The sequence below is a fragment of the Macrotis lagotis genome, chromosome 1 (assembly GCF_037893015.1).
Source record: "Macrotis lagotis isolate mMagLag1 chromosome 1, bilby.v1.9.chrom.fasta, whole genome shotgun sequence".
Classification (NCBI taxonomy): Eukaryota; Metazoa; Chordata; class Mammalia; order Peramelemorphia; family Peramelidae; genus Macrotis; species Macrotis lagotis.
Window position 1 is genome coordinate 539,510,982 of NC_133658.1, and position 17,545 is coordinate 539,528,526.

Below are 17,545 nucleotides of genomic sequence, written 5' to 3' on the forward strand. Positions count from 1 at the left end.
GCATACTCCTTGTAACTTGACCTAATACTAAGAAAGTTCTTAGAAGTTAAACATTTCATCATTCCATATAGGGATATAGCTTAACCTTATTGAATCCTTTATGATTTTGCTTTACTGTTCACCTTGTTGTGCTTCTCTTGAATCTTATATTTGAAAGTCAAATTTTCTATTAATCTGTTGTCTTTTCATCAGGAATATTTGAAAGCCCTTTATTTCATTAAATATACATTTTTCCTTGAAGGACTATATTCAGTTTTTCTAGGGGTGATTCTTGGTTGTAATCCTAACTCCAGGCTATCATATTTAAACCTATTGTTAAAAGCTACTAAATTTCATATTATCCTGACTGTGAATCTATATTGAAATTGTATCTTTCCTGGTAACTAATAATATTTCCTCCTCAACCTGGGAGTTCTGCAATATAACTATAATATCCTGAGAATTTTTCATTGGAAATCTCTTCCAGGAAGTTATCATGGATTATTTATTTTATATTTAACCTCTGATTCTAGGCTATCAGGGCAGTTTTTTAAAATTATTTATTTAAAGAGAATGTTGAGATTCTTTGCTTTCATCATGGCTATCAAGTGGTCCAATAATACATAAATTCTCTCTCCTAGATTTATTTTCTAATAGTTGTTTGAAATTTTTACTATTTTTCCCCTCTTTTGATTATTGCTTATTGATGTCTCATGAAGACATCTTCCATTTGCCCAGTTCCAATTTTTAAGGAATTATTTTCTTTAATGTGTTTTTATCCCTGTTTTTCCATTTGACCAATTCTGCATTTTAAGGAGTTCTCTATGATGGATTTTTGTGCTTCTTTTATCATCAACCAATTCTGTTTTTTAAAATACTATTTTCTACAGTATTTCTGGTGCCAATTTATACCAAGCTATTGACTGCTGATAATTTTCTTACATCACTCTCATTTCTTTTTCCAATTTTTCTTCTATCTCTTGTAATTGATTTTAAAAATATTTTTGAGCTCTTTAAGGAATTCTTGTTGGATTTGTTTCCAATTCATATTTTTCTTTATATGATTTATTTATATATGGTTTTATATGATCTTTCCTGTCACAATAGTAACATTTTATGGCCAATTTCTTTTGTTGTTTACTCATTTTTCCAGCCTGTTTCTTAATTTATAACTTTATGTTAAAGTTGAATTCTGCTCCTGGGGGTAGAGGGGGTACTGTTCCAAACTTCAAGTTTTTGTGCTTATTTATTTCTGGGCTCTGTGAGTTTTGGGGTTTCCAAGGCGATATGATCTAAGAAGAGGTTTGGTCATTGTCCTTCTGACCTATGCCCTGATCTTTAACCAGGAAGGGACCTTGCTCTCCTGCAATCACAAGTACTTATACTGCATTTTTTTTAATTTTTACATGGCAATGGTGGTTTGCCCAAGGCCACACAGCTAGGTAATTATTAAGTGTCTGAGGTCACATTTGAACTCATGTCCTCCTGACTCCAGGACCGGTGCTCTCTCCACTTGTCACCAAGCTGCCCCTTCATGTTGCTTTTGCATTGGTACTGTGACTACAGCCCCTTGTGAGCAACCACAAGCACTCCTCTCTATCCCAGAATTGTGACCAGAGTCCCTATTCCCCTGTAGCAATACGTGCTACTGCTATTCTTCACCCTGGGACTGCCACCCAAAACCACATATGGATAAAACAGCAGGGTCCTGAACCTGGCATTTGCAACAGGTCCCCAATCATTGCTTTCTGACTGGTTGTCTGACCCCTTTACCTCTGGTAGGCTAAGAGTTTGCAAAGCTATTTCTGTCACTGATGCAGTTGCCTCCAAGGTCTACTACTGGCATTGCCAAGCATGGCCTGTGCTGTGTTCAAGACCCAACCACTCCTGATGTGACAGACAACCTTTCCTGACAACCTCCTAAGTTGTCCTGGGCTGGGCAATTATTTCAACCTGACCTTTTGTTGCTTCTTCTAACTCTACAATTATTTTAAAGTTGTTTGAAAGGGTGGGGAGAGTTCAGATGAATTCTTGCTTCTATTTCAAAATCATCACTACACACTCTGTGAAATTTCTAATATCCTAATTTATACTCAAATACCTTAGTTTTCTTAGACTCTAGTTCCTATACCCTAGATATTCCTCTCCATAATCCTTACAACCTGATATTAACTGTAGTAGGTTCTTTCCAAATTTAATTTTTGTGAATTGTCAAAAACTTTAAACTTAAATTATCTTTCCAGAAGCATAGAATTTCAAACAATATGAGTTATAAATATTCATTTGATTTTGAAACTAAACCAGGATACTCACTCTCATTCATGCAAGATGCATAAAGAATTTTGGCCTTCTGTATGGCTTCAGTGTCCCTTCTTCTACTTACTGATTTCTCCAGAAGTGCTGTGAAATATTTAAAAAAAGTATTGAGTGCCCACCATGGAAGGTAACATGCTGAATGACACATAAATCAAGATACAAGTAGTATCTAGAAGTCTAGAAATTTAAATTGCAGAACAGACAGTGAATTCTAAGAAAGACAGAGATGGAGGTGGAGTAGGTGAGGGAAAGAGAGGAGGATAAGGACGAAGACTCATACACAGAGAATGCTCCAAGCAAATTCTGCAGAAAAACTAAATCAAATCCTTTCTCTAGGCTTTTGTTTCCAGTTCAAAGTTAATGAAAAACTCAGGTGCCAGTTCTCTACCAATATTGATGGAGTCAAAAGTTCATGTGCTCAAACAAAAATTGTAAAATGAAAGGCAAAGTCAGACTTATCCCACTCTGCCTATGTTTTCCCCTCTTGATCACCATACTCAGCCCAGTTACAGAATGAGAAATGATATAATGAACAATTTTTTTCTTCATTTTTCAAAGGGAAACATAGTGCCCCTCAAATCGCAAATAAGTGCATTAAGAGGTTTTGCTTGGGTAAACAGGATCTTCAGGAAGGGTAAGAGGAAAATTAAGGAGATATATTCTAGTTGGACAGAAACTAGAAGGCAAGAACATTTTGTGTAGCATGATTATCATTATGAACATTTACAGATGTATTTGTGCCACTGGAATAATAAATTTGATATGATGATGAATATTTTTAAAAATGACCCAGTGAAGTCAGAGTCTAGGTTCACATCTCTTCTCTGCCAATGATGATCTCTTAATTCCCAAATCTGAAGTTCTTTTGGTCCTTATTCTTCTCAATTTACTACATATAACATATTTAATCATCTTCTCCTGGATACACTCTCCTCTGAGTTTTAATGACAATGCTCTCTTCTGGTGAACCTCTTGTCTGAACCCTTATTCTCAGTCACCTTTATCTTTTCATCATCCACAAAGCATCCCCTAACTTTGGGGTTTCCCCAAAGTTTTGTCCTAAGTTCCCTACATTTCTTCTCAATTATTTCATTACCATAAACTAATGATTGTCTCTATGCCAATGACTTTCTATGAACCCCAGCCTCTTCCACGAATTGTAGTCCAATTGTACATTGGACATTTCAAACTTAATGTCCTGTAGACAGATTAATCTTAACTTATCTAAAACTAAGCTCAATATTTTTCTCCTATTTCAAACTAACTTTATTTTTATCAAATTATCATTTTATATCAAAGCAACTGTATATAGCATACATGGGGGCTTAAAATATTAATTGATTAACTGAAGAGTATTAGTTTGCTGGTTCAAATTTTAGTTGAATAACTTACATTCTACCTTAAGTAAATGTCATTTTTCATTGATAAGTCATTTTAAAAATCTTAATTTTATGGAGAGAGGTTCAAGAAAGCTTTTAATTAATTACTATATAGAAGATGAATAAAACAAGTTCAAGGAACCAAGAGGCATCAGTGAGATGCTATATAAATATTATTCTGACACTTACCCAGATCATTTCACTACCAATGTGATAGAGACAAAAACCAAAGTCAGACCTTCTGATTCCAGATCCAGAGACATATCCACTATCCCATAATCTCTTCTGCAGAAGATTTATAATTCTTCATCCAATGACCTTCCCAAACCATCTTGTATTAAAGTACTTTGTATATATATTCACCACATCTATCGATCTATCTGTGTTTATATATGAATATATGACAATAAATATGTGGACATGAATATATTCATGTGTATGTTGTGTGCACATACCCCCTCCCTACCCCACTTCTCATTTTTATGTCTGTAGCATGAAGAATATTTTTAGTATCTGAGCAATATCAAATATCTAAATGAAAAAGGGAATATCTACTTCCACAGGCTTTTCCATAGCACTTTAAGAACTGTAATGGGAGAAGCTAGGTGGTACAGTGGATAGAGCACTGGCCCTGGAATCAGGAGGACCTGAGTTGAAATCCGACCTCAGACACTTAATAATTGCCAGCTGTGTGACCCTTGGCAAGTCACTCAACCCCATTGCCTTAAATAAATAAAAAAAATTTAAAAACAGATTATAATATATATATATATGTAGATATAGATATAGATACTTCTTGACTTCTTTAGAACCTAAGGTCCTTGAAAGCAGGGATTGTTTCATTTTTTTATACTTCTGTTCCCCCCAAGCCTAACATAGGATCTAAGACATATTAAGGGTTTAATAAATACTTGTTAACTGATCAGTTGAGCTACATGTAACTGTGGAAAAATTAGAGCATGGAACGTGCTTGATCATAAAAAGGAAAGATTAGAAAACTTTTCCAACTTGTCTTAAAATTGACTTGTTTTAAAATTAATATGTTAAAGATCTATTTAAGATGTAGTTACATAAACAAGATGGTTGGCATGCAGCTATTTTAAAGCTGCTTTCAAAATGAATCTAATTTAAAAGCACTGATGTATTTTAAAGAGAATAAACTAGTCTTTCAGTTATTTTATGAACTAGGGAGACTTGGACTCAGGGAAAATATGTGCTTTAAATGCATTTAAAAGTAGCAGTCTGTCATAATGAACGTGAGATAAAGATTCCCAATTTTACGGGGAATCAGCAATTTCCACATTTAACTACAGTGAAACTTTATTTTCAATGGATACTGCCTATCAATTTGAAAACAACTTGTCTCCTATAAAACCAAAGTATAACAAATGTTCCTGCTGTACCCTGGATAGCCATGAGACCCACTGTACAGAGGTAATCAGATTAATAAACAATTATATATTCTCTGAAGAGAATCCTATTCTTAACCTAGAAATTGTCCCTTTCAAAAATGTCTTGTTGCATAAACACCTAAGTAACAGAAATGCATGGAGATTTTTAAAAATAGGAAGAGGCAAGGGGAGAGTGAAGGGCACTGAATGTATTCCATTCATTATTTCTTTCCTGTGGGTTATCACACAGCACTAAAACTGACTAAACCATTTCCCCCACCAAAAAAAGGGGTGAAGGCAATGTGATTAAAAAAAATAAAATTGTAGTCACATAAAATTCTGTTAATATTTCTTCATATGCCTTTTTATTCTATCACTTCAATGCAAATGAGATGAACCTGCTACAGTCTTTCAATTCCTTGGGAAAGTAGATATTCTCAATTTCATTTAGATATTTGATATTACTGGGTACTGCAAATATTCAGCATGCTACATAGATCAATGAGGAGAGGGGTAGGGAGGGGAGAGAGAGAATTCAGGGATTAAGGAAAATTTAAAATGGTAAGTATTTAGCATAGGTGTGTACCCAAGGTAAGCTGTGTGTACAGCTTGGGAGGGTAAGAAAAGAGAAGGAATGAAAATGATAAATAGTTCCATTCCAATGCAGAAACCATACATAGCCTTAATTTACTCTGCTAAGAAAACTGACTTTTTTGATATATATATATAAATTCATTGTTGTTTATTTAAAAGCAGATTCAAATATCTAATATCCCTGGGAGGCCATCATTTTCTTCTTTCCTCCCTTCCACATCAGTCCTTCCAAATATACCCCCTCCCATCCTGAGAAAGGCAGCATTTATATGCAGACCATGAGGTAGCAATCAGTGGGTAGCCACCATGTTTATGCATCTGTGAATGTGAATTAGTGAAAAGAGAGGAAGAAATCTAGCCTGGGGATTCATTAATGAATGGGAAACAAAGCCTACCACAGGCAGCTCCTCTGGTCATTAAAGTGTCTCTAAAGCCTTCTAAGTACAATTCTGCAGTACAGTCACCTCTCCACAAAACTTTTGTTGCTTATTCAAAGGAACTTTCAAATATCACCCTCAACACACATCTCCATCCAGGTACCTTTTATCACGTTACCACAGAAACTAAAACCTCTGATTTATTCAGCCCTCTCCGCAGAACAAAGCTCAGGGTATAAAATGTGTTCACAGTCACAAAAGTTGTGCATTATAAAAGGAAGCTTCAAACACCCACTATCTATACCTAGAGAAATCATTTTAAAACAAAATAAAAATAAACCTAGTTTGCTGTTTTCATCAGCCTCACTCCTAATGGCAACAAAAGCAACAGAATGTCTTGTGTCTATTATATAACAAGGCAGTTCAATGGATAGAGCCTCATCTTCCTGAGTTCAAATCCAGCCTTAGATAATTGTTAGTTAGGTGACCTTAGATAAGTCACTTAACCCTATTTTTCTCAGGTTCTTTATCTGTGAGATGAATTGGAAAAGGATATGACAAATCATTCTAATCTTTGCCAAGAAAAAACCAAATGGAGTCACAGAGACAAAAAGTCACAACAAAACTATACACTATGATAAAAGTGCTGAAGAATCCTGAGTTGTCTAGGTAACCTTCCACTACCAACTCCCCACCCCATTTTACAAATGCAAAATCTGAGATGAGGTGATTGTATTAGGCAGCTTCAAACAGAAAGTAAACATCAGAGCTAAGATTTATCTTTGGTCCTCTCATTCCATATCCAATGCTCTTTTTACTACATCAAGTTACTTCTCCCTCCCTCAAATAGTTACGAGTTACAAAAACAGTGGTCCTCCATCCAAAAAATGAGAAGGTTGCTGTTGGGGATTTATCCCTCAGCTGATAACAATAGCTAGAATATCTATAATATGCTAGGCTTTACCAAGCATGATACACACACACACACACACACACACACACACGTATATATATATATATATATATATATATATATATATATATATATATATATACATATATATATATATATATATATATATATATGTCCTCATTTGATCCTCACAATCACAATTATTATCCACATTTCATAATTTAGGAAACTGAGATTAAGACATTAGGTGTTTTGCCCAGAGTCACATATCAGGTATCTTTTTGAGGCAGAATTTAAATCCAAGTCCTCTTAAATTTTTAGAATCTACTATGCCTATAGTGTCAAAAGAAGGTAGAAATGAAAGCTTCTGACCTACATATGAAAAACAACTAGGTGGTATAGTGGATAGAGTCCTGGGTCAAGAATTAGGAAGATCTAAGTTCCAATTTGACTTCAGATATTTACTAGCTCTATGACCCTGGGAAAGTCTTAACCCTGTTTGCCTCAGTTTCATCATCTATAAAATGAGCTGGCAAACCACCCCAGTATTTTTGCCAAAATAAACAAAAAAGCATATCACAAAGAGACAGATACAACTGAAAATGACTAAACAATGAAATAAAAAAATGTATTTAAGTATCTTTGCATATTTTATATTGACTTACTCTTAAACTATAATGTTATCTATTTTTTGTATTTTTATTCATTTGTTAAATAATTCCCATATTTAATCTGATTATAGATGCTATATGCAGTCAGTGAATCATTTGCTTGACACATCTGCAGTATCCCATGAAGCAGCCTAGAAAGACAATATACTACTGAAGTCGGAGGGGCGTGGTTATTACCAACAATGAGAATGAGGGAAATTTTCCTCGAGGTGGAGGCATTTGAATTGAATTTTAAACATGGATAAGAATTTAATAAACAAAAAGGAAAAAGGAGGGAATTCTACTCTAAGAAGAGTCTGAGTCAGGGTTAAAGGAATGAGAACACAGAGCCTATTGGAATCAGAGAAGAGTTCACTTAGGAAAGTAGCAGTATAGTGCCTTGATTACCTTGTAGAAATTTTTGAAATTTGAGAGAAAAAAATGCATAACCTAAACCTCTTTGATATTTCAAAAAATTCATGATTTCAATGGTTTGGGCACTCTTTCTACCAACAGAGATTGCAGTCACTTCATACTGTAGTAGAAATTATTTTTAATTACTTTGATCAAGATAACCAATCACAATGGGGCAGCACAGTGGATAAAGCACCAGCCCTGGAGTCAGGAATACCTGAGTTCAAATTCAGCCTCAGATACTTAATAATTGCCTGGCTGTGTGACCTTGGGCAAGTCATTTAACCCCATTGCCTTGCAAAGAAAAACAGAAAAAAAAAATATCCAACCACCTATAGTAGCCATCATCAGCATTCTGATACTTATATAAAGGCTGGTCCTCAGATGATAGATGCACAATTCATAATACTCAAAAGATTTTCTTAACAGAGCTAAGGTTCCACTATTATAACCTTTAAGTCACATCTGTATCATTAAAATATGACTTTGGTTGAGGAATTGAATATTAAAAACACCAAACCTTCCCAGCCTCCATAACCAAATCCTCCAAACCAGGATAAGGAAAGAGTTAAAACTTAAAAACTATCTCTTGAGCTTGACTCTGTTTTTGATGGTACTTAAAACCTACCTTTAGATGGCATCATGACTGATGGTCCCCTCTAATCTTTCTATTTTTAGTCCTTGTTGATTTTCCAGACTACAGACTTCAATTTGGTTTGCACACTCATTTTATTTTCTGTACTGAGAAATTTCATTTTTCTAACTCACCCTGCTTGGTTATTAAGCTCTTGTCGCATCAGACCTAAAAAATCCAAATCAGCTTGCAAAGCCTGTTGTCATTCACGTTAAAAAAAAATAAAATTCAAGTTAACTAAGTCATGCTCCATGGATTCTATAAACTTTTTGCTTTCACATGGTTTGTGTGACACTCATCTTTTTAACTGCTCAGACAGATAATCAGCCAAGCATGAGATTAACTAAGTCTGTTTGACATACTGAAAAAGACAATAAAAGATGATATTTCTCACTCTTCTGGAAAAGTCATGCCTACAGATAGAGAAAGAGACTTGAATTGTTTATTTTCTTCTTTTATTTTCCATGAACCTCTTATAAATGGTAATTGTAGGTACACATCAGTATGAGGAGAAAAAAATGGAGTAGGAGATGATTTGAGGACTCCTTGAAGTAACTCTAAATCATCCATCCAAATTACAATGTACAAGATAATAACATTCTTTTTTAATGCAAAAAGTATAACCCTTCCTCTACAATTAGGTTCATTTTGTAAAACTGCCTAGCCCTAAAGGAAAACTTAAGGCAAGACAACTTTTTTCTGTTATATTTATTATTGAGTATTGCACTTTAGAGAAATGAAATGAAATTTTATATTGTACTTTAAAAGAACACCAAAGTAAATCTACCAAAACAAATTTTTAGCCCATGAAAACTGCTTCTCTTAAAATGATTTCTATCACATCTGATAATGCAGTAGAATGATTACAACATGCTGCTAATCTTGTTATAATCTATGCCTATTTTGCCAAGAAAATCTGGGAAAGGCAGATAAGAAGAATATAAATTTACATGTCTATATCTATCTACATATATATGTATATGTGTGTACATAAATATTGGTTGTCCACCTTGCTTTTAGAAGTAAAGTAGTCCTAGTAGATACAGCATCACAATAAAATAGTCTTTCTGGTCAATCCTGGAATATCTAAGTACCTAGTATTCATTGATGTCTGAGAAAGATTTCTCGCAGTAAATGATGAGAGGGCAAATGTATCATTTACCTTATCAACAGATTTCTCAGACCGATCCAAAGAAATGCATTTATTATATTAATGATGCCCCATATAAACTGAGCCACAATTCAATTTGACAAATGTTTGCTAAATGATTGCTGTGTGCAAGAACCACAATAAGCTCTGTAGAACCTATAATCATAAAAAGAATAACAATAGTTAGCATTCATAAAGCACCTATAGTTTACAAAGTGTGCTTTACATTTTATTTCATCTGATTATCACAATTCTATGAGAAAGGTATTATCATTATCCACATTTTACAGATAAAGAAACTGAGGATAGAGAAAGGTAAAGTGACCTAGATAACATAGATTGTTGCATGGGAGTTGGAATTCCTGACTTTAAGATTCTTCCCTCAAAGACTTTAAAGTGCAGTAGAGGAACTCAAACTTTATGATTCTTTCCTGAAATATTTTAAAATCTAGTAGAGGACCTCAGACATAACACAAATAACTCTATGATAAATAACATTAAAATGTAAATTGTTATAGAGGGTCAAAGGAGGGAAAGACCACAGTCTATTATAGGAGGGTAGGACAAAGGAAAGGGAAATCAGCGAAAACTTTATATAGGAGGTGGCTTTGGATATGGATCTTGAAGAATGTATATTAACTCATTAGGAAAAATAAGAAAAGCAAGCATTCAAACAGAAGAAACAAATCTGGGCAATCTGGAGAAGCTAAGAAAGGTTCAGAAATGGGATGTATGGTCACTGGAGCATAAAATATACGAGAAGTAGCATGAGATAAACTGCAAAAGGGAGTCTTGTAGTTTATGGAAGAGTTTAGAGACAAAATAGAATAATGTAAGGTTCAAATAAGGGAATGGATAGTTATATGGCACAGTGAACAAAGGATCAGACCTGAAGTCAGGTCTGGTCTCAGACAATTACAAACTGTGTGACCCTGGGCAAGTCACTGTATCAGTTCTCCAATCTGTAAAATGAGCTGCAGAAGGAAATGGCAAAACACTCCAGTATCTCTTTCAAGAAAAAGCCAAATGGGATCATGAAGAGGTGAACACAACTGAAACTGAATAACTTAACAACAACAACAAAAAAAAGGACATTCATGCAGTCACAAGCATTTATTATGCTTGTTGCTAATTTTGAGAAATCAAAATCTTTATTAAGGCACTCTCTTCAGCACTAGGGATACAAATACAAGCAAAATGAAAAGATAGTCCTTGCCTTCAAGGAGCATACAGTTTGATGTGTAAATAACATAAGGGGGGGGGGGGGTGGAACCAAGATGATGGCATGAAGACAGCATTTCCTGGGGAACTCCTTCCCCCCCACCAAAACTCCAAAAGCCAACAAATTATGACTCTAGCCAAAATTTAGAGGGGCAGAATCCACAGAAAGACTGAGTGATACATATTCCCAGTCCAAGATAACTTAGAAGTTCCACAGGAAAGGTGTATTTCACCAAGAACAGGAGTCAGAAAAAGCCCCAGTCGCAGCATAGCTCCAGAACAGCTTGAAGGGATGAGGATAGAATTCTGCTACAACAGAATGAGTGTGGAGTGAGGGAGCACTGATGGCAGGTGCAGCAAGGATCTGGAGAAAGCAGTCTACACCCCCAGAGCAAAGCCCACAGATGGTAACGGGATCAGGGAAGACTGCAGAAATTTCTCTGCTCTCCTTTGGGATAGGACTCTGCTATTTGCCCACACTCAGATCTAAGCTGCAGTTTGGGCTTCCATACTAAGTAGCCAAGCAGGACTCCTCCTTACAACTCCAGGGCAGAGGGTAGTGCGGTGGTCATCTACATATCAAATCACAGGCAAGAGAGCATAAGACCTTGGAGGAATAAAGGTCCTGGTAGGGTGTCCCAAAAAAACCCCAAAGCCTTAGAAGTGCTGTAAATTAGTCTTGGGCTGAGAAAATGAGTAAACAACAGAAAAAATGAATCTGACCAAAAAGAATTACTTTAGTCCCATAGAAGATCAAAACACATATTCAGATGATGACAAAATCGAAGCTTCCATATCCAAAACCTCCAAGAGAAATAGAAAATGGGCTCAGACTATGGATGAGTTCAAAAAAGACTTTGAAAAGCAATTAAGGGAGGTGGAGGAAAACTTAGGAGGAGAAATGAGAGTGATGCAGAAAAATCATGAAAACCAAATCAATAGCTTGGTGAAAGAAATACAAAAAAAAAATACTGAAGAAAATAATATGTTAAAAACCAGTTCAGGCCTAATGGAAAAAGCAAAACAAAAGGCAAATGAGGAGAGGAATGCCTTAAAAAGCAGAATTGGGCAGCTGGAAAAAGAGATTAAAAAAGCTCTCTGAAGAAAATAACTCTTTCAAATGCAGAATGGAACTAAAGGAAGCTGATGACTTTGAAAGAAATCAGGAAGAAATAAAAGTTTCCAAAAAAGCCAAAAATTAGAAGAAAATGTAAAATATCTCATTGGAAAAACAACCAACCTCAAAAACATATCCAGAAGAAATAATTTAAAAGTTATTGGGCTATCTGAAAGCCATGATCAGGAAAAGAGCCTAGACTTCATTTTTCAAGAAATAATACAGCAAAATTGCCCTGAGATCCTAGAAGCAGAGGGTAAAATAGAAATTGAGGTAATTCACCAGTCACCTCCTGAAAGAGATCCCAAAAGAAAAATGTCCAGGAAAAGAGAAAATTCTAAAAGCTGCCAGAAACAAACAATTCAACTACTGTGGCTATATAGTCAGGATTACACAGGATCTGATAGCATCCACATTAAGGGCTCATAGGGATTTGAACATGATATTCCAGAAGGCAAAAGATCTTGGTTTAGAACCAAGAATCAACTACCCAGCAAAACTGAATATCCTCTTTCAGGGGAAAAGATGGACTTTCAGTGAAACAGAGGACTTTCAAACTTTCCTATTGAAACAACCAGAATTAACAGAAAGTTTGATCTCCAAGTACAGGACTCTGATGAACCACAGAGGGGGTGTATGAGAAGGACTAACTATGAGGAACTTAATGATATTGAACTGTTTGTATTCCTGCATGGGAAGAAGATATCAATAACTCATATGAACTTTCTCATTAATAAGAGCTGTTAGAAGGAGCATATATAGACAGGACACAGGAAGGCGCGGAATATAATAGTATAATATAGTAAAAAGAGTCAATGGATGATAAAGGAAAGTACTGGGAGGAAGGGAAAGGAAATGAAGAAGAAGCTAAGAAATTTCACATAAGAGTTAAGAAAAAGCTTTTTCAATGGAGTGGAAAGGAGGAAGTCAAGGAGGGGAATGAGTAAGCCTTCATTCTCATCAGAAATGATTCAGAGAGGAAATAATATACACACTTAATAGGGTGAGGAAATCTATCTTATTCTAGAGAAAAATGAGAAGAAAGGGAAAGGATAAGGGGGAATGGGGGGAGGGAAGGAGGTAATATGTGATAAAAGATAGGGAAGATTGAGGGAGAGGGTACTCAGATACAACACACTTTTGGACAAGGCCAGGTTGAAATGAGAGAGAGAATAGAATAAATGAGAGTTGGGAGGGATAGAGTGGAGGTACAGCTAGTAAGAGCAACTGTGGAAAAATATTGAAGCAGCTTTTCTGCTGGACTTATGATAAAGAAAGCAACTCACCCCAGAGACAGAGCCATTGGAATCTGAACACAGACCAAAGTACATTCTCTCTCTCTCTCTCTCTCTCTCTCTCTCTCTCTCTCTCTCTCTCTCTCTCTCTGTATTATTGAGGTTTCTCATCTCCTTGGGGGAGTTATGTTTACTCTTATAACAAAATTATTATAATAATAGTAATAATAAATTAAAGTTCACTTGCAAAAAATAAAAGGAAAAAATAAAGCAGGATTGCACAATGGAAAAAAGCATACAAAAATTGAAAAGCAGGGAGTTGAGCAGGATACTACTGTGGGTTATAGTGATGAAATCTAAAGAGAAAAGGAAGGGTGGATTCAGCTCTTCTTCAAAATGGTAGCTCCAGGAGGAAACAGAAAGAAGTCTCAGGGTTAGAAGGAAAAGGCAACTGAGTCATGGTGGTGAAGTTTAGAGATTATTGGATAGATAGATGGATATAAACATATAAAGGTAGAGATCCATATACATATATGCTTACTATTTTGTACTTATGTATTTATTAACTTTAATTATAAAATATATATTTTATATGTATTTGTTTTCTTCTCCATTAAAATGCAAGAAATGTACAAATAGGAATTGATTCATTCATCCCTATAGCCTTGCACAGTACCTAGCATACTCAATTAATAAAGAAGGCATTCAATTAATACTCCATTTTTTTAAAGTTTGATCAACCCATTTTATTTTTATATTTCAAAATGTAACCCTTGTTTCAAAACTCATTGATTTAAAACTCTCTTCTTATTGGTGAAGGTGAATACCCTGCACATTGTTGGCCTCTTGCATCTTCCTTTCAAAGAAGAAGACTTGAAACTTAAAGAGTTCCCAAAGAAAAATGGCCCTGAAGAGTTCCAAAGTGCAACTGGTAAAACTTGGAGCTCTCTTGCCTCTTACAAATTCTGCCCTGCCCCTCATGCAGGGTGAGGCATTCATCTTCACCATGAGGAGAGAGTCCCATACTATTAGACTTTGGGACAGGGTTACATAAACATTTACATAGGGACTTGTGCCAGTTTCAATTGACACTTTTCAATGTGAGTATTTATCCCTCAGAAATAGGTAAATACCTCAAATCAAGACATGATTTATTCTTTTGTTGTTATTTAAACTTAAGAAAGTAATGGGAAAATGCTAATAATGCAAGTTAAACTTAAAAGTGTATTATCCATATCCTTCTTTCCCCATCCCCCCCCCCCCCAAAGAGCTGGCTGTTTAACATTTACCAGCACATCCCTTTTTACAGGTTATTTTGTAAGAAATGTGACAAATTAAAACAGCTAAGTAAAACTAACAATATAGTGATTTCATCAGAAAGTGCATGTAACATTTCACATCTATAGCACCACCCTTGAGTTTTAAAAAAATGTTTTAATGAGCAGAAATCTATTTTTCTCCCCTCCAACTCTCATTCAACTAAAAAAAGGAAAAGGAAAAGAAAATTTCTGTAATAAATATACATAGTTATAGTCATATATATGTAGGTATATATATATATATATATATATATATATATATATATATTTGTACAGATATATATAACTATGCAAATATACATATATATGTGTGTATGAGTGTATTTTTGTCCTTAAACCAGGGCTGTCCAACCTTAGGTTATCTTAGGGCTGCATTAAAATAAAAAAAATATTCTAGGGCCTCACCCAGAATAAAAAGATAGTATTAATATAATAGTTAATTTGTAGTCTTACCTTAGGTTTAGCAAGCACTAGGAAAAGTCATGGTACTTTCTTCTTAGAAAGTGGGGGAAATACAAGCCATCAATACAACAGGTGAGGGTGCGAAACCCAAAAGCAAACACAAAACAACACAACAACACAATAGTATAAAGGTAGGTGCATATTGATTAATCTGCACCATATAGACAGAACATATCCCATAGATCAACTGAAAATTCCCTGCAATATGTTCTGTCCATAATACTGCTTAAAAACATCAAAGAAAATTAACATCAATGAGCATATTTATTAGTGGTGGAATTAAAAATCTAATTCATATTCCATGAAAATTATTATTTTATTTTTTTGCTCATAAAAATTAAAACCCACAGTGGGGCCACATAAACTCGGGGGCCATATTTTGGACAGCCTGCCTTAAATTAAGCATCATTCCCTGAGAAAGCAGATAGTATGCTTCAGCCTTGGTCCTCTGAAAATATGAATCTCACTTAATTGCATTGCTTTGATCAGAGCCTTCATTGCTTTCAAAGTGATTTGTCTTTACAATGTTATTGTTATTGTTATTATACAAATTATTGTTTTGATTCTGCTCATTCCATTAAGTTGATGATGCTTTTTCCAAGTCTCTCCTCCAAAATTCTAATTTTTTTATCTTTTTAAAAAAATTCTTGAATCATTTCTTCAAAAAATTCTAATGCTGTTATGGACAAGTTGTTTTTCTTTAGGTTTAATTGTAAAATTTTTAAAGTTACTCTCTTCTTCCAGATTTATATTGTAGTCATCTCTGACATTACAAAAGCCTTTTGTTTACTCATTTTGGTTGCTGAGACCTGAGGAACTGAGTCCCAGATCTCCCCTCTTCAAGGGATCAGATCAAGATGAGAACCTTTCCTTTGCTCTAAGAGTCTTTCCTTGGACCAGGTTCTCCCTTTCCTTAGTATAGTGTCTTTGTGCCTTTGCCTCTACCAGGGATACCAAAGTTCTCTCCTGTCATATGCTTCAGTTGAAATCCTTTCTTTTGGATGAGGAGAGAGAAGAAAAGAGGAGGGGCATTTTCTTTAATTCTCACTTAAATCTGAAGTTGTCCTCTTTTGGTAAGAGAAAACCTGTTTGAGGCTTTTTCCTTAAGAGGAAGAAGAGAGTATGGACTTTTATTTTTATTTACCTCATGTTAACATCCTTTTCTTCTACAGCTTGCCAGACCCACCACCCACTGCTTTATTATTTTTTTTCCTCTAACAGCAACAGACTTTTTGCTCTTCAAACTGAGCTGTTGTCCTCTTTAACCTGTAGGGTTTTTTTCTTTTTGTTTTCTTTTTATCACAAAAACCCAAAAGACCAAAATCTTCAGTTTTACTCTAGACCCTTACAGAATTTCTTACTACCATGACTTTTTCATTTTCTTCCTTAATGGATCTAGATCCTCCTATACATAGTTTTTGTATGAGAATGAATCATAAGTCAATCAGATTGTTTAGTGGGGAGTCTTGCTTTTCCTTTCTACTCCACCATCTAGATCTCTAGCATTTCTTTTATTAATTTATTGATGTCTTGCTGCTAGGGTCTTAGAAAAATATAAAGAAAAATAAGGGGATAACAGTCTGGCACAAGTTTGATAAGGAATGTACCCAGATATATGAAATACAAATTAGAAAATGGTAAAGGCTTAAGAAAGTAGAGACTTCATAAAAGATCAAATAAAGAAGTAATCACTCTCAACTAGGGTGTCAATAATAGGAAGTACTTGACATGTCTTGAAAGATGGACAGAAGGTTACATCTTTCCTCCCAAAAAAAAGTCAAAGAAAGAGGGAGAGATCACACACACATATAAATAAAAAAATATTTAGAGTAGTGGTTCTTTTTGTGGTAGCAGAAAAAAAATTCCTGGAAATAAAAAGAATACCTGACATTTGAGAAATGGCTACATAAATTATATAAACATTAACTATATTTTATTAATAATAAAGTATGTTAATAGATGGGATATTTTGCCATAAGTAAGGTGGAAATTGATCTCAAAAAGATGTGAAGACTTGTATGATCTAATACATTGTGAAATAAGTAGAATAAGAAGAATTTTTATCAACATGATAAAAAAACTTTTTTGAAGGTTTCTATTAACTGGTGAAGAATGGAATGAGCAGAACAAGAACAATTTATACAATAACAACAATACTAGGAAGGCAAACAACTTTGATAATTCTAAGAATTATGATCAATGCCATTCTAGAGGGCTGATGAAGAAGTATGTTATTCATTATGGAGAGGTAATGGATTTAGAGTATAGAATGAGAAATAATTTTTTAACAGTCAGTGAAAACATTTGTTTCATTTGACTACTCAAATTTTTCAGATGAATTTTCTTGCCCCCCAATAAGATAGAAAATAGGAGAAAAATTAGATTTCAATTATT

The 17,545-nt window shown here is 34.7% G+C and overlaps 1 protein-coding gene across 1 annotated transcript in view; it reads right to left on the bottom strand.

Moving 5' to 3' along the window:
• Nucleotides 1-17,545, bottom strand: part of PHEX (phosphate regulating endopeptidase X-linked) — a 256,040-nt gene that overhangs the window by 186,874 nt on the left and 51,621 nt on the right. Inside the window, exon 4 of the mRNA XM_074214253.1 lies at nt 2,293-2,379. Within this exon, the coding sequence (XP_074070354.1) occupies nt 2,293-2,379 (87 nt within the window). The remainder of the gene's footprint in view (nt 1-2,292; nt 2,380-17,545) is intronic.